We start from the raw sequence: 26,739 nt of genomic DNA on the forward strand, positions 1-26,739 counted from the left end.
CAAAGGTAAATGATAGCTTGGTATAAGGTTTAACTTATTATTAACGGAAGTCTTATGATTACAAATATGCACTTTTTCTCTTTCCAAAGATTGGCTGTTTTCACAAACAGTTTTTTGATATTTTGAAGAAATGAAAACGTTGAGGATACTGTTAAATGTTCCTCCAAATAAAGTGGTCTGCATGACCAGATATTTTATATTTCAAATGATTTCAAAGTTGAATATAACACCTTGGTGGCGTAAAGAATCCTAAAATAACCAATTCCTGGGTCTGTCCTCGCACAAATCTGCATGGTGGATGCATGAACTCTAGCTTAGATAACACGAACAAAAACATTAAAATCCCATCCATCAAATGATATGTTTAATGCACATGCTCAATATGGAACAGAACCTAATCTAATGGCATGTTCAAATATAGATCAAGTCCATCCCCACAATGTGCTTTTTAGGTCACGTGAACTATAAGGAGGATCTTGAAGTGCAATCAATGCTGCAACTAAGCCTGCGTTGCTGGCTATGCTCGGTTCAGTGAACTTTTGGTTGGTCCTTTGGTCCATGAAATTATCATTAGTGTCTGGCCCTCCCACCATGGCTCCCAAAAGAACTTGTGGATTTGGATCTTTAGAGTTTAGCCATCTCTTACCATCGTCACAATTGTAAGGTTGGTTATTCCAAGGGATTGATGCACTTCTGTGATGAACTTGGACAGGATACCTGTCACCATAGCCCACTAAATAACTCATTTGCAAAGGGTTCTGCCCCAAGATGTAGTTAACCTGAAGAACACATTACAGAATAAAACATAAATAAACTTTGTCCAATCTACATGCAACAATCAAATGGTAAGGAAGCTAGGAACTGCCTGTGAAGTGGCAAAGTCACGAAGCATTTTCACGGAGAATGTATCAGTCTTGCAACTTGCACTAGACATTTTGAGATGATCGAGGTAATCGCTGTATAATTTACTGAGAAAAGATGCTGTAGCAGCAAACTGGAGCAGTGGTTCATTATCAGGTTTCAGGATAATCAGCCCACCTATCATTATGTTTAACATTTCATATACATAGATAACACGTATGAACACACATAGGTAAATAATCGCAAGCAAACGAATGACGTATGTTGCAATTGATCGTAGAATTAATTACCAGGTGTCCTGCTAAAGTATTTATTGAATAGATAAGAACACATGAGTGCATCGGTTGAGTTAGATGAAAGTTTCAGAACATCCTCATATGGAAAGCCAGGATCACGGAAGTATCGAATACCGGTTAGCAAAACCTACAAAGATCAAAGATCAGACCAAAAACAAATTCTCCTCAAAATTCAGTTTGTGTATCTATTGAAGTTACCTCCACAGCATTGAGCTTATTATTCCAGTAAACAACCCCTTTGTCAACGCTTGATTCACTACTCTTGGCTGAAAAAAAAGTTTCAGTTGCAATTGCAAGGTAATTAGTGTTTGTAGTAGCAAGAAATAACCATGTTGCCCCCCAAGCCAACTCATCTTGGTAGCTGGTTGAGTTATAAAGCATTGTTGCTTGTTTTCCACATGCATCAACCATGGTGTGAGTCCCCTGTGTGGTAGGTATTGCCCCAAAGACCCTTTCTGCTGCATCCTTAAGTCTCTTTGAGTAATCTCTGTCTTCCTTGAATACCATCGATGCTGCAGATAATGCTGCCACAATTTCACCAACTAAATCTGTAGCAGAGCCATCGCAAATTGAAACTGATCTCTCATATTTCATATCTTCCGGTCGTTGCCAGCAACTCAACTCATTAGGTTCATTGTTGATACTAATGGTACTTCCAACCTAATGAAATTGAATAAAACAAAGAAAAAAAGGACCAATTTCTATTCATATCTATTAGTATTTAATTCAGGATTATGGCACAAAAATGAGACTGAATTTTAGCATCTCTCACGGTACCCCAATATTTTGAACGTAATGTGTGTCATATTATCATATACACGACAAGATCCATTCCCTACAAAAAAGTTGTAACTTGCCTGGGAATACAGCGTCAAGTTTGATCCATCTGCTGAATTTGGGGGAATGAACACCTTGAGCAGGTAGTCACTGCCCCATCTAATGATGTCCCTAACATGATCAAGTTCATCAATATCAGCATATTTACTTTGATATTCCATGACAGTCCAACTCAACAAGGTCATGGTGTAAGCTGTGGTGAAGGTAAACTTGATGTTGTTGCCAGAATCATAAAATCCACCAGTAAGATCAGTATTAGCCGAATTCCCATCTTGTAATCCTGAATCTCCCCGAAATTTCACTGGACTGTTCCTGGGATAATGCCCAGCTGAACAAAAATAAAAAATAAATAATTAGTTGAACTACACCTAGAAATTTTATTTTGTAGCAGCAGAAATAGAAGTAATACATTTTTGTGCATCATAAAATGTTAGAGCCTGGTTTATTGCCACTTTGAGATCGATTGAAGACCCTTGGTGCTTGTGCTTCTGAGGTAAAAAATGTACCAACAAAACAGCTGCTAGGATGACTAAAATTATTGTTACAAGAACAAAAATAAAACAATGAAAATGCTTCCTGTCAGTGATAACAAGATCGTAATCAACAGATTTTGGATATTGGGAAGGGATAGATTCATAAGCAGTGGAAGAATCAGGAGCAAGTTTAATGTCAACTGCTATAGAGTTCCAGCGGCTAGCTGAAGGAAGAAGGCGACCAGCCTCTGAAACTGTGTGCACATATATCACAGGATCTCTCTCTGACTCAAAAGTAGATGACACTGCTGGTGGCATGATTATGTTGATTGCTAAATTTGAATCTGTTGAAGAAGAAAATTAAATGAACAGAATAACTCATGTACTACCGTAGAAGAATCTGGCTTCTAGTTTCTATCTAAACTAGCTAGTTTTGTCAATAAGACAAGTACATACACACACATACAGCTGGTTCGGAAACAAGGCTGAGAAATTTGGAGAACTTGATCTTATTTGTTGGTATATGGTTATGAATAATTCTTCCTCACAGTTAATCATATTAGTATTACTGATACAGTTGCTTGTATCCGAGCTTAGCTCTCAACCCCACCAAGTGCAGAAAGTTTGAAAATAATCTCTGTATAATAAAATCTACAATCATAAATGTATATGGTGTGTAAACTAAGAGAAACAAAAGTGCCTTTATTCTGAAACTGTCTCATTAACTGCTATTGTAACAAGGTTGATATATTAGTAAGTCAATTTGGTTCATATCACTAAACTATGTTATTACTTACGCTGCAGATTATTTGATAAAACAGTTATTTTAATAAGTAAAATTCATGTTATTGGTTGCTTCTGTGTGTTTGGACACCGTAGCTTATTGGAGTTGATTTGGGTTGATATTCCAAAGCATGGGTTTTGTCTTTTCTGTGCCGTCTAAATTCCAGCACTATGGGTGTCAAAATTGTATTCTTGTAATACCAATTAAAAGTTGAAGCAGAATGAACAATGAATAAAGCCTCAGTCTGAATATTCCCTCGAGTAGACATGACCAAAGAATTCAAATTCAGAGATGCCTATCTTCTCTACCAGAAGATTTTGGTTTGACCTAATTATAAAGGGATTTTTCTTAATCTGTAAATAACAGAGTAAAATTCAAGAATTTAAGAGATTTAATATATAATTTAATTTTTAATTTTTTCTATCTCAATTCTTAATAATAAAATTTTTCCTCTACTCAATTTTTTTAGATCAAATGTTTTGTATTAGATTCATTTCAATTTCTTGATAAATAGCCGTTTCTTAAAATTAAAAACTCTAATTTCTTGGAGCATGTATGATATTGCTGATAAGCTGAGTTCTTTAATATAAGTACGCTCAAGTGTATTTTTTTTTACATCATTCCACGTTTCTCTCATATCTCTACACTTTTTTTTAAATTCAAAAACTATTCTTTACATTTAAAAAACTTTAGAACCTTTTTCTTTAGAGGGTTACTCCCTACACCATCCCACTTTGCTTCCTGTACCACTACATTTTTTTAAAATTTCAAAACTATCATTTATATTTTAAAATATCCTACACCCCCACCTCTTTTCTTCAACGGATGTCAACATCTGTTGAAAAAAAATTCTTCCACGAACGTGCCACATCCGTTAAGGGATGTGGCGACATCCGTTGCCTTTTTTTGTTTTTCAGTTTTTAGTTTTTTTATTTTTTTGCTTTAAATTAATATATAAATATTATTTAATTATTTTAAAATTATTATTTAATTATTTATAAATTAATTTTATGTTATTTAATAAAATAATTATTATTAATTTTAATTTATGTATTATTATTTAAATCATAATTAAAAAATTTATTATACATATACTAAAACGGATGTGGCGACATCCGTTGCTTTTTTTGTTTTTTAGTTTAGTTTTTTTGTTTTAAATTAATATATAAATATAATTTAATTATTTTAAAATTATTACTTAATTATTTATAAATTAATTTTATTTTATTTAATAAAATAATTATTATTAATTTTAATTTATGTATTATTATTTAAATAATAATTAATTTTTTTTTATAAATATATTAAAACGGATGTGGCGACATCCGTTGCCTTTTTTTTATTTTAGTTTTTAGTTTTTTAATTTTTCATATTTTAAATTAATATATAAATATTATTTAATTTTTTAAAAATTATTATTTAATTATTTATAAATTAATTTTATTTTATTTAATAAAATAATTATTATTATTTTAATTTATATATTATTATTTAAATAATAAATAAAAAACTTTTTAAAAATCTATTAAACGGATGTGACCACATCCGTTGAAGTTTTTTTTTTTAAAATAAAAATAATAAACTAAAATATAAAATATGTAAATGGATGTTACGGATGTCAACATCCGTTGAAAGTGAAAAGGATGTTGATATCCGTTTTATAGAAGGGCAAATAAGGTATGGGAAGGTGTAGGGAGCGGTTGTTGGTGGGAGGGTGTTGCTCCCTTCACCACCACACATTTCTCCCTCCACCTCCCCTTTACTATTTTGTCCCTCAGTAAAATTTTATTTTTAGGATTATTATTTTTAATTTTACCCATTCACAACCTATTTCATTAATAACCTATTCTAGTCCCGTACATGAGTAAAATACTTTTCTTTCATTTTAACATTATATTTCTTATCTTTCTTTCTTCGTTGTGAGATACTACAAGTTGCAAAGGTTGGTGGTGGTGGAAAGAATTATCAAGCAGTCTCCCTCTCGTGGTGCAGTGCGTGGAGTGCTTCCTCGTATTCGAACTTGAAATAAAACCCTAAAATAAAAAACATAACCTTTAAACGGAGCTTCAACGGATGTCAACATCCGTTTAAGGAAAGAACGGATGTCAACATCCGTTTAAGGAAAGAACGGATGTCAACATCCGTTGAAGGAAAGAACGGATGTCAACATCCGTTTAAGGAAAGAACGGATGTCAACATCCGTTTAAGGAAAGAACGGATGCCAACATCCGTTTAAGGAAAAAACGGATGTCGACATCCGTTTTACCTTAAACGGATGTTGACATCCGTTGAAGATGTCACCTCCCGTTTAAATTTTTTATTTTAGAGTTTATTTTATTAGGTTACATCATGTATACTTCCTCACGCTGGTTAATGCTCTGGACGTTGCTCGACGTTCCTCCACACCACGGCGGCGACGCTCCTTCACACCACGGCGGCAATGGAAGCTTTCAAACCCAAAAAAAAAACTGGAAAAAAGAAGGAATGGAAGTGCGGGAGGTGGGGAGGTGAAACGAAAATGAGGAAAGGGGAAGAGAGTTCCGTGGGTGGGTGCTGGGAAAGTAAAATTAGGGTTTCAAATTATTTAAAATAGGATAAAAGTAAAAATCTTTTTAACTTAAGGATATAATTGTATTTAAAATAATGTGGAGAGGTGGAGGAAGTATAGGGTGGTGGTGGAGGGAGCAACACCCAAGCCACAGGTATAAATTGCAAAGGACAAGTGTGGTTTATTTTAGCTTCTGGATAACGTGATTTAAATAAATCTGTATCATTATAATGTTAGAAAAATAATAGAATAGATACAATTCAAAAATAAAATTTCAAAGTAATACTTAAACAATACCAAATATTAGTATCGAAGTTAAGCTAAGAACAGTATCTAAATAGTTAAATTAGAAATTAGGTCTATAAATTGATTAAAAATTTTGAAATTGATCTCTAAACGTTTTTTCAGTAATTATCTTAAAAATATTGGTTGTAGTTTTCAAAGAGTAAGCAGAACATTAATTTAAAGAAAATTATTGGTCTACTTTATTAATTATAAACTTCAAATAGTGTGCCTTTTTCATTATTAATAAACCATATGTATATGAAGTAACAATAAAAAAAATCGGATATATATATATATATATATATATATATATATATATAATTATAGATATGAGAATCTAGAAAATGGTTTTAGAGAGCGGAGATTTTTATAAAGAAAAAATAGTGTAATATTTTAATGATAAAATGTTAAGTTATAGAAAAATTTTAACAAGAGAGATCATTCTTTTATAAAAATCACAATTTGTCTAAAAATATTTTGTTTTCTTTATCTTCTCTTCGTTTTTAATTTCAATCTTCACCCGATTAAAGAGAGAGTAGGATCTATCTCAGTAAGGAGTTTTACATTTCTATATGATTAAAGAGTCGAATAGAATAAGATATTATTTTGTTCCCTTTTAGGAATTTTACAATCTTGTATCGTATTAGGAATTTAGGATATGCATGTGATTAGGTTATTCTTGGTAAATTTTTGTTGCTCTATAATCACGATGTTATGTTCAAAATTGGAGTTTTGATTGGATGATTAAGTGATCGATCGTATGTAGTATAGAGTTTTAGGAAGTGACAATGTGAAAAAAGGGGTATGTGTGAGGTAAGAGAAGCTAATTATAACAAATTTCATTTTGATTTTCATTCTAATTGTTGCATGTGTATGTAAATTGTGATGTTAGAATTGCATAATTTTGTTTGAATTGATTGTTTGAAATTGTGTATGAATTTGATTGAATATAGAAGCTATAAAATAGGTTATATTTGATATTGGGATAAACTCTTTGTTATGAAATTGTGAAATTGATTATGTTTGTTGAGATGAACTGTTTCAATATGGTTTTTGGAGTCTTTATGACTTGTGTGAAGCATAAGATGAGAAATTGAATGGGTTTTGGCACTACCAAATTGCAGAATTTGAGTTTGTGTCATGTAGACTAGTTGGGTGAGTCATATATCTCATTGGGTGAGTTGTTTTTTTTTTGTTATGAGTCATCTCGGAGAAAATTAAGATTACTGATTAGTTAACAGTTGGATCGAACTAAAATTAAGATTACATTTAGTTTTAGACATTTTGACAGCTAGTTTTAGAAAAATTTAGTCTCTTCCGATTGTGTTATTTTTTGGGTTTCTCTTTTCTGAAGAACATTTCTACTTCATGTGGTTGTGGGTTGTTTCGTACTTATTTGTGATTTTGGTTTGATCTTGAAAGAAAAGAATATATATTATGAATTATAGATGTGTGTGACTTGAAATGTAAAGTATGTCAATAAATATATATATATATATATATATATATATATATATATATATATATATATATTGTGGATAGTGTATGAAGTTTATTTGAATAGAATATGGTAAATGTTGAAATATAAAGAATATTTGTGAGAATTAATGACATGTATGTTTAGTATTATACATTTATTATGGACACTATTTGAAAACTATCCTTATATTGTAATAGACTCTCTACTTATTTATAAAGATGCCGACTCATAAAGAAGAAGGAGTCTAGGTGGTGAAGAGAGATGAATGTTTAATTCTTGTATTTCATTTTCTTTAAATTATAAGTGAACTCACTTTGTTACGAAAAGAGAGAACGCAATATCATTAAAATTGTAACATTGAAGATTTCATTTTACATGAGAAAGAATTTGAGTGGATACATAAATCCAAATAATTGAATTTAAATTATGTGTATGTTAATGATTGAGAATTCGTGTTCCTACTCGGTTTTCTTTCTTAATATATATTTTAAAGCAATTCAATTAAAAAGTTATAATAAAAATTAATTAGAAATATATATACTGTATATAAATTGTGAGAACCTGATAATTAATACACACTAATTCATTCTCTGATCACTATTTTAATGCACCGTGACACGTCAAAATGCACTCACACTTCCACATGCATGCGCCTGCCATGTGTCACGGTTTGAGCATTCTGAGAATGGTTAGTGGGAGACAAGTGGCGTGTGGAGGTTGGGGAGTTTATTCTGCATAGGAAGAGAAAAATAATTCTGGAAACTCTCCCTCTTCCTCCTGCATGCTTCATCTCCTTCTCAGAATTTCTGTTTTCGATTTCTCTGCTTTTCTCTAAACCGTGTTCATCTTCTCCCTAAGATCACTCACTATCAATTCCTCCAATCCTATTTCAGACACCATAGAAGCCTTCCCTGCACTGTGAACCTCATTCTGATCCGAACAGAATTGAGAACTGAACTGGTAAGTTCTCATCTCTGCATCTTCGTCCATTTGGTTCATGCAAACCAAAATTCTGGTTGCATGCATGAGTTAGAAGTCTGATCTGCTTACGGTTTTGGTGTGTTAGATTAAGTGGAAGTGGTTGAGTGAAATTCTGATAGAAAGCTGTGAGAGCACGAGAGAAACTCTAAACAATTGAAGTGAACTGCTTGATAAGGTAAGGGAAGCTTATATGTTTAATTCATACTGCTTGATTTTATAATCTGAGTTGCATGTATATGAAATCTGATGTTTGAGCATTATGAACGTTTACTGATATGGGATATGAATTCTGGTTCATTTGCATGTTGCTTTGAATACGTATGAAAGGTGTATGAATGTTATAGAATTGGAATGAGTGGATTGATTGAATCTGTCATGAATGAATACTGATATATGCATTATACAGGTTGTGGTTGATTTGATTCAAATGCATGTTGATTTGATTATGTATGAATGGAATATGTTGATTGTATAGTTGGAATGATTCAAATGTTGAAATCTGTATGATTTTAATGTATTAAATCTGGAAGGAAAGTTGTAAAATTCATAAATTTGAAATCTGGAAAAATTCTGTTAAAGTTGAAAAATCTGGAATTTACTCTTTCCCACTGATAAAGGACGTTCGTCCCTGTACGGTCTTAAACCGTTCGGCTTTCAGTAAAATTACTTAGATTGGAATTCTTTCATTTGGAAAGAATTCTGCTCGAGAACGAGCGTCCCCAGTTGATGGTCTGAGCGTTCGTCTAGCTCAGCAATGTTTAAATATTTAAGACTTTATAAATAAGTGACGTTCGGCCTTAAGTCGAGCGTTCGTCCTTAATGTCGTTCGACCTTATGTCGAACGTTCGTTCTACAGAGCGTTCATTCTTATACTGAACGTTCGTCTGAATTGGCGCTCGGTCCTATACCGAAGCATTCGTCTTAAATAGCGCTCGGTGTATATCCAGCGTTCGTTTTAATTCGTGCTCGGTCATTGACCTAGCGTTCGTCCAAAGCAGGGTTCGGTTTCTAATTGAACGCTCGTCCTTATTATTGAATTCTGAGCGAACGTAATTGACGTTCGTCCAAAGTAAATTTCTGAACGTTCGTTCATTGACAGTAAGAGTTGTTTTCTGTACTTTGAATATTCTGGTTATTTATCTAAGTTATTCTGTAAGATATTTATTCTCTTGATTCAACCTAAAGTTCTTGTACTCAACATCTTCTAAGTATTATTCTGAACTTCTAAATTCAATCTCATTTAAATTCTTTAAGAATTCTTAACGTCCATCAATGAATAAGAGTTCGTTTCTTTTGTTCAGAAACGTGAAATCAAAGGTTCTGTAATAAGTTCGTTTTATTTGATTAAAGAATGCATGACGTTAATGTTAAGAGAGTGGAACACAGAATGGAAAGATTATAACTATGAAAGGATTTGATGGTTGAACACTATGTGATATGATTATACGATTATGGAATTGAACGAGCGTTCCAAGGAGGAACGTCTCATATATGATTGAATATGGAATTGGTAAAGTATGACCGTGGTTAGTTAATGCTGGCTTGGTCCATCCTGATATTCCGTGATGCTCATCTTCACGTAGAAGGGAGTAGTCATGTGTGGGAATGGCAGGAGGTCATTCGTATCTCTCACTTAGCAGGGGCGAATGATTAACCTCAAGTGGAAGCTGATTAGGTATATCCCGGCTATTACACCACTTGTGTGCAAGGACGCCTGTAACTACATGGTTCATACAGTCCGGACGGTCTGTCATATATATATATATATTTATATGTTAAATTATATGATTAAGTTACTTGATGAATGTGTGAATTGAATCATGAACTGTATGTATGTTGTATTTATTAAACAATATAAGCTTACCCTTGCAATGTTCCATGTGTTGTCTGCTGTTTCTGTATGTCCGTCTTGTCAATGCAATGATCATCCGTTGTGGATGTGAGCAGATGGCGAAGCACCCTTGGAATCATTGCTGGAAGAAGAAAATTTGGAGGATGCCACCTTGGTGGAAGTTGAAGTCAAATCGGAGCAGTAGGGATTAGTTCCGTAGTAGATATTAGATTTTTCTGTACTGTATTTTGACAGTTCTGTATACGGTTGTGCAGAATAGATTAATCAGAACTGGTTTTTGTAGTTTGGCTGAATTTCTGAACACGGAAACTACTGTAAATACTGTTATGTACGTGCTGTATCCTTTTGAGCAGCTGCTGTTTATATTTAAAGACTGCACTGTATTTTCTGTAAATGTAATTAGTTCTGATTAATGGAGATTTCTATTTATTGGGATGTTACATTTATTGGTATCAGAGCAGTTTTGTTCTTCTAAGGACACTGTAGGGTTATGAGTGCACTGTGTTTTTGCTGTGTGCTTATTGCATGTTTAATGAGTTATTATTGTTTTAACTCTTGGACATAACTAATGCTCGTTTGTTTTTCTCTGCATCCAGAGAACAAATGGCACCTAGACTTCCTCCTCCTCCTCAACCGAATGAGTCCGAAACGTCCAACAACACTAGATTGTTGGAAACCGTGGTGGAAAGATTGCATCAACAGAATACCACGTTGCTGGAGCAAAACGCCACTCTGATGCAGCAAAACCAAGCTGCTATGCAAGGTTTGGAGGCCTCGCGTGTCAATTCTGAAAACACGCAAAGGCAGTTGATGGAAATCTTGGCTGCAACTAGAGGTGCGCCTGGAGCATCTTCTTCAAACGCTGCTCAACCTACTGCCGAGTGGAGTTTGGAGAGCTTCCTGCAGCATCACCCAGCTAAGTTCAGTGGGAAGTGCCTCCCTGATGAGGCTGATCAGTGGCTAAGGGATATGGAGAGGATTTTTAACGCCAAAAGGTGTCCGGATGAGAACAGGTTGGCGTATACAGAATACTTATTAACTGGAGAAGCAAGCCATTGGTGGACGAGTACAAGGGCCATACTGGTAGACGCTCACCGCCCTATTACTTGGGAAGTATTCCGTAATAAGTTTTATGAGGAATATTTCCCTGACAGCGTAAAGTTTGCAAAGGAGGTGGAGTTTTTACAACTGGCTCAAGGTGGAATGTCTGTATCAGAATACACCAATAAGTTTAAACACCTTGTCCGATTCAATACAATGGCCACTAGTGAGGAGTGGCAGTGCAGAAAATTTGAGAACGGTCTACGCAGTGATCTAAAAGTTGTAATTTCCAGTTTGTGTATCAGAACGTTCCCTGCTATGGTTGAGAGAGCCAAGGTGTTGGAGAAGAACTTGGCAGAGGCGGAACGACACAAGAAGCAACAACAAACTAGTAGGGGACCAATTGTGTCCAGGGGAGGTTCTGTTCAAAGGAAAATACCTTACACTCGTCCAAATCAATCAGCCAATACGAGTGGTTCTCAAGCATTGATTCCTGTCGGACACACTGGACAAGGAAATATAACTTGTTTTCAGTGTGGGGGGCCGCATTATCGTTCATCCTGTCCTCAGCTAGTGGGAGGAAAACACTGCAACAGATGTGGACGAAATGGACACTTGGGGAACGAGTGTAACATGAGTGGAAGAGCAGTGATGAGACCACCCAACACGGGAAGAAATCAGCCCAGGGGGGGGCGAGCACAAGCAGTAGGCCGTGTGTACGCTATCACTGGAGCGGAGGCAGCAAGCGCAGGTAATCTTATAACTGGTGAATGCTTGCTGTTTGGAATGCCTTGTCATGTACTGTTTGATTCTGGGGCGACGCACTCCTTCATCTCGAAGGCGTGTGTTGAAAAGCTGGGAATAGTGGAGAGGGATATGCAGTTTGACTTGGTGGTATCAACACCAGCGGCTGGAGAGATTAGGACATCTACCGTGTGCATTAGATGTCCTATTGTGGTTGAGGGGCATAGTTATAAGGTGAACTTAATCTGTTTACCTTTGAAGGATTTGGAAATAATTCTAGGAATGGATTGGTTGGCTACCAACCATATTATTATAGATTGTGGGAAGAAGGAATTAGTTTTTCCCAGTGAAGAAGAGGAAGAACTGTCAATCACTGTTGGGCAGTTTAGGGAGGACATCATGGAGGGAGCAAGCTGTTTTCTCATCATGACGCATGAAGATAAGGAATTAGGAGGATTGGCAGAAGCACAGACGTCCCAGGAGAGCAGTATTGAACAAGCGGTTGTGAATGAATTTCTGGACGTTTTTCCAGAAGAGATACCAGGATTGCCTCCTGTTAGAGAGATTGAATTCACCATTGATTTGGTGACAACGGCAGCCCCTATATCAGTTCAACCATACCGTATGGCACCTGCAGAGTTGGTTGAACTCAAGAAGCAGATTGAAGAGCTTATGGAGAAGCAATTCATTAGACCAAGCGTATCACCATGGGGGGCTCCTGTGCTCTTGGTGAAAAAGAAAGATGGCAGCTCTCGGTTATGTATAGACTACAGACAATTAAACAAGCTGACCATCAAGAACAAATACCCGTTACCAAGGATAGATGATTTGTTGGATCAGCTACATGGAGCAACGGTATTTTCTAAAATTGATTTGCGTTCGGGATATCACCAGATAAGGGTTAAGGAGGACGACATCCAGAAGACAGCATTCAGATCACGTTATGGGCATTATGAGTACGTGGTAATGCCATTTGGAGTGACAAATGCTCCAGCCATCTTCATGGATTACATGAACAGGATATTCAGACCCTATTTGGATAAGTTTGTGGTTGTGTTCATAGATGATATTCTCATCTACTCCAAAACCAATGCCGAACATGAAGAACACTTGAGAACAGTATTAACCGTGTTGAGGGAGAAAGAGTTGTACGCAAAGCTGTCCAAGTGTGAATTCTGGTTGAAGGAGGTGCAGTTTCTGGGGCATGTGATATCGTCTGAAGGTATTTCAGTGGATCCCTCTAAGGTGAGAGCAGTGTTGGATTGGAAGAGCCCGCGTTCAGTCACGGAAGTGAGGAGTTTTGTGGGACTGGCAGGCTATTACAGACGTTTCATAGAGGGGTTCGCCAAGATAGTGGCTCCGCTTACCCGGTTGACTAGAAAGGATCAACCCTTTGCTTGGACTGATCTGTGTGAGGAGCGATTCCAGGAGCTGAAGGTGAAACTGACGAGCGCGCCAGTTCTGATTATTCCAGACACGTCCAAGCCATTTGAAGTGTACTGTGACGCTTCTCACCAAGGCTTGGGCTGTGTGCTCATGCAAGAGGGACGTGCAGTAGCATACGCGTCTCGCCAATTGAAGATTCATGAGAAAAATTATCCCACACACGATCTGGAGTTAGCAGCAGTTGTTTTCGCATTAAAAATTTGGAGACACTATCTATACGGATCAACATTCCAAGTCTTTAGTGATCACAAGAGCCTCAAATATTTGTTTGATCAGAGGGAGCTGAATATGAGGCAAAGACGTTGGTTGGAGTTTTTAAAAGACTATGATTTTGAACTGCTGTATCACCCTGGAAAAGCCAATGTAGTTGCTGATGCCTTGAGTAGGAAGGCCGTAAGGGTTTCTGCAATGATGGTGAAGGAACTGAACTTGGTGGAGAGTTTTAGAGATCTAAGATTACAATTTGATTTGGGAGAGAACGTTATAAAGTGCTGTAATCTTAGAATTTCCAGCGATGTGTTTGACAGAATTTGGATGAAGCAACGTGAGGATGAAGAATTGGTGAAAATTTTTAACGTGCTTGGTACAGATCAGGCCAAGGAGTTTAATGCTGGGACAGATGGTATGCTACGTTACCGTGGTAGGACGTGCATTCCCAATGACGGCGAACTGAAACGAATCATCCTGGAGGAAGCACATCACAGCCGTCTTAGCATGCATCCTGGCATGACTAAGATGTATCATGACCTTCGTTTGTCATTCTGGTGGCCTGGTATGAAGAGTGACATTGCACGTTTTGTGTCATCCTGTTTAACCTGTCAAAGAGCCAAGGCTGAACATCAAAGACCAGGAGGATTGCTGCAGCCATTGGAGATTCCAGAATGGAAGTGGGATAGCATCTCCATGGATTTCGTGACTCATCTGCCACGTACAGTCCGAAACCATGATTCAATTTGGGTGATTGTGGATAGATTGACTAAGAGCGCCCATTTCCTGGCTGTTAATTTGAAGATGTCCATGACAAACTTGGCCAAATTGTACATTAAAGAGATTGTTAGATTGCATGGAGTTCCTTCAAGTATCATATCAGATCGGGACACGAGATTCACATCTCGTTTTTGGCAGTCATTGCAAGGAGAATTGGGAAGCAAACTGCAGATGAGTTCTGCATATCACCCTCAGACGGATGGACAATCTGAGCGAACCATCCAGACTCTTGAAGACTTGTTGAGGACTTGCGTGATAGATCATATGGGAGTATGGGATGAAGTTCTGCCGCTTGTTGAATTCACGTATAATAACAGTTATCAAGCAAGCATAGGAATGGCACCGTTTGAAGCTCTTTATGGAAGAAAGTGTAGAACTCCTTTGTGTTGGTTCCAAGAAGGTGAAACTGCAGTAACTGGACCTGAATTAATTCAGCAAACAACTGAGAAGGTGAAACTGATTCAAGAACGTTTGAAGACTTCTCAAAGCAGGCAGAAATCGTATGCAGATAAGAGAAGAAGACCCTTAGAGTTCTCTGCTGGTGATCACGTTTTTCTGAGATTGAATCCGATCACTGGAGTGGGAAGAGTTCTTCGTCCAAAGAAGCTTTCACCAAAGTACGTAGGACCCTATCAGATTCTGAAAAAGATTGGAGCAGTGGCGTATGAACTGGCCTTACCTCCTCAACTGTCCAACCTTCATCCAGTCTTTCACGTGTCTCAACTCCGGAAGTATATAGCTGATCCATCTCACGTACTGGAGTTAGAAGATATCCAAATTCGCCCAGACAGAACACTGGAAATGCAACCTGTTTGTGTGGAAGACAGCCGCACCAGACTCTACAAAGGCAAAAATGTTCATCTCGTGAAAGTGGTGTGGAATGCCAAGACGGGTGACTCAACATGGGAGGTGGAAGAGGCTGTGAAGAAATTGTATCCTCACCTATTCCCTGGTAAGCTTTAGAATTTTCGAGGACGAAAATTTTTGTAGTTAGGGGGAATGTGAGAACCTGATAATTAATACACACTAATTCATTCTCTGATCACTATTTTAATGCACCGTGACACGTCAAAATGCACTCACACTTCCACATGCATGCGCCTGCCATGTGTCACGGTTTGAGCATTCTGAGAATGGTTAGTGGGAGACAAGTGGCGTGTGGAGGTTGGGGAGTTTATTCTGCATAGGAAGAGAAAAATAATTCTGGAAACTCTCCCTCTTCCTCCTGCATGCTTCATCTCCTTCTCAGAATTTCTGTTTTCGATTTCTCTGCTTTTCTCTAAACCGTGTTCATCTTCTCCCTAAGATCACTCACTATCAATTCCTCCAATCCTATTTCAGACACCATAGAAGCCTTCCCTGCACTGTGAACCTCATTCTGATCCGAACAGAATTGAGAACTGAACTGGTAAGTTCTCATCTCTGCATCTTCGTCCATTTGGTTCATGCAAACCAAAATTCTGGTTGCATGCATGAGTTAGAAGTCTGATCTGCTTACGGTTTTGGTGTGTTAGATTAAGTGGAAGTGGTTGAGTGAAATTCTGATAGAAAGCTGTGAGAGCACGAGAGAAACTCTAAACAATTGAAGTGAACTGCTTGATAAGGTAAGGGAAGCTTATATGTTTAATTCATACTGCTTGATTTTATAATCTGAGTTGCATGTATATGAAATCTGATGTTTGAGCATTATGAACGTTTACTGATATGGGATATGAATTCTGGTTCATTTGCATGTTGCTTTGAATACGTATGAAAGGTGTATGAATGTTATAGAATTGGAATGAGTGGATTGATTGAATCTGTCATGAATGAATACTGATATATGCATTATACAGGTTGTGGTTGATTTGATTCAAATGCATGTTGATTTGATTATGTATGAATGGAATATGTTGATTGTATAGTTGGAATGATTCAAATGTTGAAATCTGTATGATTTTAATGTATTAAATCTGGAAGGAAAGTTGTAAAATTCATAAATTTGAAATCTGGAAAAATTCTGTTAAAGTTGAAAAATCTGGAATTTACTCTTTCCCACTGATAAAGGACGTTCGTCCCTGTACGGTCTTAAACCGTTCGGCTTTCAGTAAAATTACTTAGATTGGAATTCTTTCATTTGGAAAGAATTCTGCTCGAGAACGAGCGTCCCCAGTTGATGGTCTGAGCGTTCGTCTAGCTCAGCAATGTTTAAATATTTAAGACTTTATAAATAAGTGACGTTCGGCCTTAAGTCGAGCGTTCGTCCTTAATGTCGTTCGACCTTATGTCGAACGTTCGTTCTACAGAGCGTTCATTCTTATACTGAACGTTCGTCTGAATTGGCGCTCGGTCCTATACCGAAGCATTCGTCTTAAATAGCGCTCGGTGTATATCCAGCGTTCGTTTTAATTCGTGCTCGGTCATTGACCTAGCGTTCGTCCAAAGCAGGGTTCGGTTTCTAATTGAACGCTCGTCCTTATTATTGAATTCTGAGCGAACGTAATTGACGTTCGTCCAAAGTAAATTTCTGAACGTTCGTTCATTGACAGTAAGAGTTGTTTTCTGTACTTTGAATATTCTGGTTATTTATCTAAGTTATTCTGTAAGATATTTATTCTCTTGATTCAACCTAAAGTTCTTGTACTCAACATCTTCTAAGTATTATTCTGAACTTCTAAATTCAATCTCATTTAAATTCTTTAAGAATTCTTAACGTCCATCAATGAATAAGAGTTCGTTTCTTTTGTTCAGAAACGTGAAATCAAAGGTTCTGTAATAAGTTCGTTTTATTTGATTAAAGAATGCATGACGTTAATGTTAAGAGAGTGGAACACAGAATGGAAAGATTATAACTATGAAAGGATTTGATGGTTGAACACTATGTGATATGATTATACGATTATGGAATTGAACGAGCGTTCCAAGGAGGAACGTCTCATATATGATTGAATATGGAATTGGTAAAGTATGACCGTGGTTAGTTAATGCTGGCTTGGTCCATCCTGATATTCCGTGATGCTCATCTTCACGTAGAAGGGAGTAGTCATGTGTGGGAATGGCAGGAGGTCATTCGTATCTCTCACTTAGCAGGGGCGAATGATTAACCTCAAGTGGAAGCTGATTAGGTATATCCCGGCTATTACACCACTTGTGTGCAAGGACGCCTGTAACTACATGGTTCATACAGTCCGGACGGTCTGTCATATATATATATATTTATATGTTAAATTATATGATTAAGTTACTTGATGAATGTGTGAATTGAATCATGAACTGTATGTATGTTGTATTTATTAAACAATATAAGCTTACCCTTGCAATGTTCCATGTGTTGTCTGCTGTTTCTGTATGTCCGTCTTGTCAATGCAATGATCATCCGTTGTGGATGTGAGCAGATGGCGAAGCACCCTTGGAATCATTGCTGGAAGAAGAAAATTTGGAGGATGCCACCTTGGTGGAAGTTGAAGTCAAATCGGAGCAGTAGGGATTAGTTCCGTAGTAGATATTAGATTTTTCTGTACTGTATTTTGACAGTTCTGTATACGGTTGTGCAGAATAGATTAATCAGAACTGGTTTTTGTAGTTTGGCTGAATTTCTGAACACGGAAACTACTGTAAATACTGTTATGTACGTGCTGTATCCTTTTGAGCAGCTGCTGTTTATATTTAAAGACTGCACTGTATTTTCTGTAAATGTAATTAGTTCTGATTAATGGAGATTTCTATTTATTGGGATGTTACATAAATAATCTTTGAATTTTATACGCAATATTTAGTTTAAAATATACATCAATATTTTTTAACTCAGTGAAAAATTTATTCATTTCCTATACAGGTGAGAAAAAATTTTAGATAATAAAGGAAGTGAAAAAAATAATTATACAATTGTTCTCCTCCAGGATCATCTAAATGTTAGGTGTTTTAAGTCTATTCACAGAAAATAAAGGGATTGAAATGTTATGGCCAACTTTTTTTCTTATCGGAAGAAAAGTATTCAGTAGTAGTTATATTATTTCATTAAAAAAATGTTTTTTTGTTGTGGTCTATATTATATAGTTATTTCTTTGTTCACTTTACTTTTCAGCTTAAACAAGTCAAGCATAACGACTGCAAAATAATGCAGTGCTGATAGTTACGTGCATGATAAGAGAAAATATGAAAGAAAAAATATATAAGAAAATAATGTATACAGAGAATTATTGAGTTTTATTAATAATCGTTTAACTAATCACAACTTCTTAATGCTAACATACGGCTTTAAATATATATTAGACATTGAAGATGATTTAGGAAGGGATTTGAACTAATAAATTACAACCTTAATGCTCGAATTAGGGATGAAAAACTAGAATTAAAGAAGCAACAGATAGGATTTTTGCACCATAATTTTATTGAAGCTTAAAGTTTTTGAACATGTTCTTCTCTAGCCAGTGCTCCTGAGGACAGGACAGCTCGCAACAGCATCTTCAGCACTGTTCTCAAACTCAGCACCCTTCAAGAGACCTCCCAGCAGTTCCGCAGGATCATAAAAAAATTCCACCTTCACTATTTTCGAATTCTCATCCAACTATCACCAGAAACAGTCTCATCGAAAATATCATAACAGTTTGTTTCAATTTTTCTATATATGGTTGATCACTATAGTATGTATATAGTATTAATTAATGAATTCTTACCGTGAAAATGGCCATTCCATAGAGTTCAATTTTGTCGCCAGTGGGAGCATGGCCATTGAAGGGACCCTCCATGTAACCCCAGTGCCTGAACTTGTACACTATCTCTGGTGGTCCTGAATAAACGTGCAGAATCTCGAGAGCAAAACCGCGTGGAAATGCAGTGGTAAAGGCCTTGTGGGATGAATCTGCTGTTTCTGCATACGGATTGTAGGGCCTTAGTTTCTCTGGCAGAGAGGTTTGCAGAAGAGGGATATACCCTCCACCAAGCTTCCTTTTCTCTTCCAAACTTATGCCCTTTCTTCCTGTGAAACAAGTTCAAAGCATGAAATAAAGAACAAGAATCGAGTCTCATTATGGAGATAAAACGGTACCGTTTAGGCTGAAGATGTATTTCTCTGGATCCACCGATCGGTTCTCCTGGAAATCAAGCTTGTGGAACATTTCCATCTCCCACTGCTTCACTATAGTCTGCACCTTCTCTTCCGGTGAGCCTGGAGCCCATACCTGTCATCAAAATCATAACCACAGTTTTGATTGAGCTATAACATAGAAATTAATTAACATGAAACTGACAGAAACCTAATAATTATTACCTTTGTTCGGCCTTCTTCAAATAGTTTGTTCACAACTTCATAACTTGGAGGACCGTATCTCCATTTGGTGTTCTCCTCGATATCTTGGCGCAGTAAGGGGCGGTACTTGTCCTCCGCAACACTTGGCGCTGTCATCTTTGGACCACTGCAGTGTTTTTCTCATCACACTTTCTTTTATGGATACTAAGTCATGTACATCCAAAACTCTCTTTGGAAAAGAATCCAAGTTGTTATGTAATAAGATATTTATAAAATATCTTAGATATTATATTTATTACATAAAATATCTTAAACGGTTAAAGCCACTAACCCTATTTTTAGGCAAGGTGGGTTATTTTTATTTTGCTTATAAATACAATGACAGGGCAAAAGTTCAGGTACGTTCTCTTTATGCTCTAGAGACCCTAGACAGTATCATAATCACTCTCTTGAGAGCTGAGGCTCCATAATTCACATTTGACTTGAGCGTCGGAGTATCTTTGCAGATACCTCCCCCTCCTTTGGCGAGTATGAAACAACAACAATTGGAGAAGAGCAAGTGTCCCAGACAGCCAGGAGCAACAAAGACTTACAGGAAAATCCACACCGAAACATTTTGGCGCCCACCGTGGGGCCGAGTGTCATCTCACAAAAACCGCAAGAGGAGCACTCGGCCTCGAGGAATCACTTTTTCGGAAAGAGCTACTCCATCAAATCGCTGCATCACTGCCAAGATTCTCCTCCGCGAGCCATTGACGCCACCACGAGCACCTCTGCGAAATCGCGCCCGTGAGCACATCAGCGAAATCGCACCCCTTTGCGGGTCAGATTCAGCGCAAGGACAACCCCCAAATCAGGTCCGCCCATCAGCCTCCGTCGCGCCACCAGGTGCTGCTGTCACAGGAGCACCATTAGGTCATCTCCCTCGTCTCCACTGTCGCACAATCCGCAAATCAAAAAAAACCCTAAATTCCCAAATCGCCTCCCAAACACGATCACGCTGATCCCACGACAGTGGTGGAGACCACCGAACTCCTGTCCACGGTGTATCTCAACAAGAACAGCCCACACCAGCACCTTCAATGGCGTCACTCTTCAGATCCCAGAACGTGCAATCTAAATCAACCCCAATTCGAAAACTTCACAACCTCTACTCGCAAAAACAAAACCACAATTCCCACCAATGAAAATCCAATTACATCAGGAATCCCTAATTTCCCAAATTCCACAAACCCCAATCCCCAAGTTGAGCCCAGGCGGAATCTGCCGTGTAAAATGCAGACACATTCCCGCCAATATGCAAGAGCTGGTGCGCAAAACTAGGGTTTCTGTTCAAGAACTTCGAAGGTCCCTTAGCTGCATTGACCATGGTGGAGGACCTTACTCAGATCGCTCAATTGCTCAACAGCCCCATGAAGCACCGATTCTAAGGTTTTTTGGAGTGAAAAGGGATTTGACAAAGAGGCGAGAAGATGACGGTTGTCACCCAGGGACAAACCCTTTCGCCGTCTTGTCGGACCCATTCTCCACGTCTTCCGCAACACTCACGCCATCCACGCGTCGTTCGGTTCTGCCTCCACGTCATCCAACCCAATTTCTATTCCTTATTGTCGTTCGACAATTTCCAGGTCGACCATCAAAGACGCGCCACCTTCCTCATTGTCGTTCGAGCATTTCCTGGTCGACCACCATGAATGAGCCGTACATCATGGTCGTCCACCTTGGTCGACCAACAAAACCGAGCGTCAACCGTGACCGATCGACAAAACCTGCCTCATGGCCGTTCGACAATGTCCAGATCGACCATCAAGAGTGAACCGCCACCAATGTCGTCCACCTTGGTCGACGAATAGACCGAGTGGCCTCAACGATCGACCTCCCTGGCGATCAACCAGTCCACCTCGCTCACGTTTGGCCACTCGGCTCAATGACGTTCATCCTACAGGCTTCGATAGTCGTTCGACCCTTAGGTATCACGGACGTTCGTTCGCTTGCCTCAATCGTTCGCAGGTCTCATCGACGTTCGAACCGTCAATCCCCGACGTTCGGCCATCCGTGGCCTCAACCATTCGGCCACTCGTCTCAATATCGTTCACCCTTTGGTTTCGAGCGCTCGACAATCAATGTGTACGAGCGTTCAAACAATCGGCCGTTCGGCCCCCCTTTTTGTTTCAATCGCTCAATATTCTATGTGTACGAGCGTCCGAACCGTCCTCGCGTTCGACCCCCTTCTGTTTCAACCGTTCGGCCTCATTTGCCATCCGGCCGCTCGACAACCTATTTGTCGAGCATTCAAACCGTACTCATGTTCGGCCTCCTGACGCTCGGCACCTATGCCTTAACCGGTCGGCACCTCGGCCTCTTTGACGTTCGGCCATTTGGCCTCACCGTTCGACAATCCATGTTCACCAGCATTCCAACACTCGACCATTGGGCCTAACTGACGCTCGGCCCTTCGGCCTCTATCGCTCGACCATCCATCGGCACGAGCACTCAAGCACTGGGCCATCCGACCCTACTGATGTTCAGCCAGTGGAACTCTAACGTTCGTCCTTACTAATGACCGCCCATTAGTCCTGGAGTTCGACATCTTGGCTTTAACCATTCGGTCAATAGCATCATTAACGTTCGCCAACTCGCGTAGGAAGCGTTCGGCCATTCGACTAACTCGACGCTCGTCCATGGGCCCTCAATGGCGTTCGGCGTCTTAGCCTCAACCTTTCGGCCAACAACTTTCATTGACGTTCGAAAAAAAGAAGCATGAAGCGTTTCAGCATTCGTTCTGACGCCCGTTCGGCATCAAGCGTTCGACATTTCGCTCACCGTGGACGTTCAGTCTCTACCGCTCGACAAGCCTTGTGATGAGCGTTCAACCCGTCCATGCGTTCAATCTATGTCTCGAGCGTCCAAAGCGTCCTCACGTTCAACCGCTCGACAATCCCTTCGGTTTCAACCATTTGGAATCACATGTGGTCACTCCTCCGGACTCAAACGTTCGGCCTTTCGGCTTCGAGGACGCTCGACAATTCACGGCTACGAGCGCTCCAACATTCGGTCACTCGACGCCAACGACGTTCGTTCTCTTGGGCCCAATCGTTCGGCCATTAAATCTCACGGACGTTCGGCTTAGAGCGTTCGTCGCTTCGCTCGACATCGACGTCAACCAGTCGGCCGTTCGGCCTCGCCCTTCGGATTCGAACACTCGACAGTGCCTGTGTACGAGCGTCCTAGCATTCGAGCACCACAGTCGTTCGACCCAGCTGATGATCAGCCATCCGGCGACAATAACGTTCGTTTTCTAGGCCTCAATCGTTCGGCCATTAGATTTCACGGACGTTCGGCCTAGAGCGTTCGTCACTTCGCCCATCATCGACGTTCGGCCTCAAGCGTCCACCACTCACTCTCCCTGACGTTCGGCCAACCCGCCTCAATCGTTGGGCTTTCCGTGGGCTACATCGTCCAGCATTTTGCCTCACTGATGTCGCCGCTCCCATTCTTCCCCATTGTCGTTCGCCACTTTCCAGGTCGACCATACTTCAAAACGAGCGCTCCAGCATTCGGCCTAACTGTTGTTCGACCTCCTGACGTCCGACACCTCGGTCTCATTAACGTTCGGCATCTTGGCTTCAACCGTTCGGCCAATCGCTACATTAACGTTCGGCAATTCCCGCATGAAGCGTTCGGTCATTCGGACTCACTAGCGTTCGGTCAATTGATCTCTTTGACGTACAGCCTCAAGCGTCCAGCATTTGGCCTAATGGACGTTCGGCCACCAGGTTTGCAGCTTGACCAAACAGTCTCACCTATATGCTTAATATTATTTCTTACAGTGCAGATAAGCATATCTTATACGCAAAAGCGGACACCTGAGAGCCGTTCATCCTGAAGCACTCCTAGACCCGGTAGATGTTCGCCCTAGAACACCCAGGTGCATTGAATAAAGGGATACACTCCCCCTGGTAGATGTTCGCCCTAGAACACCCAGGTGCATTGAACAAAGGGACACACTCCCGCTGGTAGATGTTCGCCCTAGAACACCCAGACCATCAAACCTAGGGGACCATCCTCTAGCCTTGCTTATGTTCGCCCCAGAACATCAAATTTTCAAAGATTCTGTCCTTCGACATCGAAAGCGTTCGTCATTCGGCCTTAACGCTCGACCATCAGTGACAACGAATGTTCACACAGTCAGTCGTTCGGCCTCAACGCTCGACAATCATGTGTCAACGAGCGTCCAAATTCCGCTCGTCAATCCATGTCAACGAGCGTCCAAAGATCGCTCGACAAATCATTCCAACGAGCGTCCAAGAACCGCTCGTCAGTGCATGTCAACGAGCGTCCAAACATCGCTCGACAATTCATTTCAACGAGCGTTCAAGAACCGCTCGCCAATCCATGTCAACGAGCGTCCAAACATCGCTCGACAAATCATTTCAACGAGCGTTCAAGAACCGCTCGTCAATCCATGTCAACGACCGTCCAAAGATCGCTCGACAAATCATTCCAACGAGCGTCCAAGAACCGCTCGTCAGTGCATGTCAACGAGCGTCCAAACATCGCTCGACAATTCATTTCAACGAGCCTTCAAGAACCGCTCGTCAGTGCATGTCAACGAGCGACCAAACATCGCTCGACAATTCATTTTCAACGAGCGTTCAAGAACCGCTCGTCAATCCATGTCAACGAGCGTCCAAACATCGCTCGACAATCCATTTCAACGAGCGTTACAAAACCGCTCGTCAATTCATGTCAACTAGCGTTCAAACACCGCTCGTCAATTCACATCAACGAGCGTTCAAAAACCGCTCGTCCATCCTTGGTTTGAAACGTTCAGACCACAGCGAATACAGCCTCCCTCAAACTCATAAGTCCTAGAGTTACCACGTCCGTAAAACGGAACCGTTAACTCGGACTTGGGGGGCATGTTATGTAGTAAGATATTTATAAAATATCTTAGATATTATATTTATTACATAAAATATCTTAAACGGTTAAAGCCACTAACCCTATTTTTAGGCAAGGTGGTTATTTTTATTTTGCTTATAAATACAATGACAGGGCAAAAGTTCAGGTACGTTCTCTTTATGCTCTAGAGACCCTAGACAGTATCATAATCACTCTCTTGAGAGCTGAGGCTCCATAATTCACATCTGACTTGAGCGTCGGAGTATCTTTGCAGGTACCTCCCCCTCCTTTGGCGAGTATGAAACAACAACAATTGGAGAAGAGCAAGTGTCTCAGACAGCCAGGAGCAACAAAGACTTACAGGAAAATCCACGCCGAAACACAAGTTATATATATATAAGATAATAGAAAAGAGATAGAAAATAAATTTAATAAGGATATATTAAAAGAAGGATCATTTATCGCATTATCATTATTTTATCAGAAAATTTAGTTTTTATTTTTCAAAAAATGAAATTTTATTTATATTTCGAATCTATATAAACTTTTCAATTTTTACTTATAATTGATTGGGGAAAGAGTATTATGTTAACATCAAAGTTGAAATAATTTAAAACCAAATATTTTTTTTCCTCCTTCATTCGTTACAGCACGTTAACAACACATAATTTATAATTTACAATTTACAATTTACCATTTACCGATAATATTGTTTGTCATAAATAATTCGATAAACTCAAATTACCACGGACTTTTGCTTTTCCAGTCAGTAATAATCGATTTTTTTAGTAAATTATAATTATTTTACTTAAATGATATATTTTATTTTAATTTTGTGATAAAAATATTTAGTTTCAAACTAATTATTGTTATATGAATTAATTCCATTTTTTTTAACCTTGTCATGTATTTAAATTATTTTGAACCAGAATAGGAAATTATAACAAAGGAGAAAGCATTAAAAGTATAACTGTAGAGTTATATAGCAAAATAAAAATATATAATTATAAATTTACAAAATGTAACAATTAATTTTTATAAAATAATATATAGATTAGTTTAGAAAATCGTATTTTAGAATTGATAATTTATTTCAAATAATAAAATTCAATTATTTTAATATTAAAAGTTTAAAAAGTATAAATAAAGTTTTTATAAATTAAGTTTTATTATTTAAAAACATATACTTTCTTTAAAAACTTTTCTCATATAGCTCTTTTTCTTCTTTGTTGGCTTTCTCACATTTTGTTCATCTAATTGAAGATCGAAAACAACTTGAGTGATTCTTACAACGAGTTCTCCATTTTTATCCTAGTTTCTCCAATAGAGTACATTAGTTTTATGCTCATTTTCTTGACCTGTATGTTCTTTATATGCATGTGAATCTTTTTGGTTTACATGTAGTGTTTGAGTCTTATATACGAGTCTCTGCTAATTAGTGATTCTAAATGTGTGCCTTTATCATTTTTCTGTTGTTCCTAGGTATAAATAGGACATCTTGTGAGCTTGAAGGGATTTGGGATTTCTTAGAACAATTTCATTTACTTTCAAATAAGAAAAACTAATTGCATAGTTTTCATGTGATTGATACCTTGAAATTTCTAATTATAAGCTTGTACGGTGTTTTGCCTATATGATTAGGTTGTATGATTGAGTATGATGTGTGGAATTGAAATTAGGGTTTTAATTTGGCTTACTTGAATTGTATCATGAAATTGAGAATGTTGTCGAATTAGTATTGCATATGATATTGTTTGAATAAGTGAAGGTAGTGTAACTTGAAATTTGGTATGTGTTGGCATATGCAATAATTGTTGAACTATTTGGTAGGGTAGGAATGACATAAATATACAAAATTAGGTTCTCCAGAACTATGTAAACTCGTTGAGCGAAAACTTAGTTGTTGTTGGACGAGAACAACATCTCAAGAGTTTCACCACATTTCTATGGTTGATTTGACAAAGAAGAATCACATCATTGATGAAATGCTCA

At 38.4% G+C, this 26,739-nt stretch overlaps 2 protein-coding genes and 1 long non-coding RNA gene across 3 annotated transcripts; 1 reads left to right on the forward strand and 2 right to left on the reverse strand.

The window, feature by feature from the left end:
• Nucleotides 1–215: 215 nt before the first annotated feature.
• LOC124831375 (endoglucanase 25-like) lies at nt 216–2,800 on the reverse strand. The gene is made up of 6 exons (XM_088105699.1): nt 2,404–2,800; nt 2,015–2,322; nt 1,356–1,817; nt 1,152–1,284; nt 866–1,038; nt 216–779 (listed from the first exon to the last, which is right to left on the reverse strand). Exons 1-6 carry the CDS (start codon nt 2,783–2,785, stop codon nt 423–425), a joined length of 1,815 nt encoding a protein of 604 aa, XP_087961825.1. The 5' UTR covers nt 2,786–2,800; the 3' UTR covers nt 216–422.
• Nucleotides 2,801–15,724: 12,924 nt separating this feature from the next.
• LOC148203949 (uncharacterized) lies at nt 15,725–18,343 on the forward strand. Its single transcript, XR_015784305.1, has 2 exons — nt 15,725–16,219; nt 17,990–18,343. It is a non-coding gene; the product is annotated as an uncharacterized LOC148203949 (long non-coding RNA).
• Nucleotides 18,344–18,781: 438 nt separating this feature from the next.
• LOC124820793 (pathogen-related protein-like) lies at nt 18,782–20,025 on the reverse strand. The gene is made up of 4 exons (XM_047292559.2): nt 19,864–20,025; nt 19,642–19,774; nt 19,271–19,572; nt 18,782–19,161 (listed from the first exon to the last, which is right to left on the reverse strand). The coding sequence occupies exons 1-4, from the start codon at nt 19,996–19,998 to the stop codon at nt 19,018–19,020; spliced, it is 714 nt and encodes a 237-aa protein (XP_047148515.1). The 5' UTR covers nt 19,999–20,025; the 3' UTR covers nt 18,782–19,017.
• Between the last annotated feature and the right edge of the window lie 6,714 nt (nt 20,026–26,739).

The sequence above is a fragment of the Vigna umbellata genome, chromosome 2 (genome assembly GCF_029865625.1).
Source record: "Vigna umbellata cultivar VRB3 chromosome 2, Vumbellata_1.0, whole genome shotgun sequence".
Lineage (NCBI taxonomy): Eukaryota > Viridiplantae > Streptophyta > Magnoliopsida > Fabales > Fabaceae > Vigna > Vigna umbellata.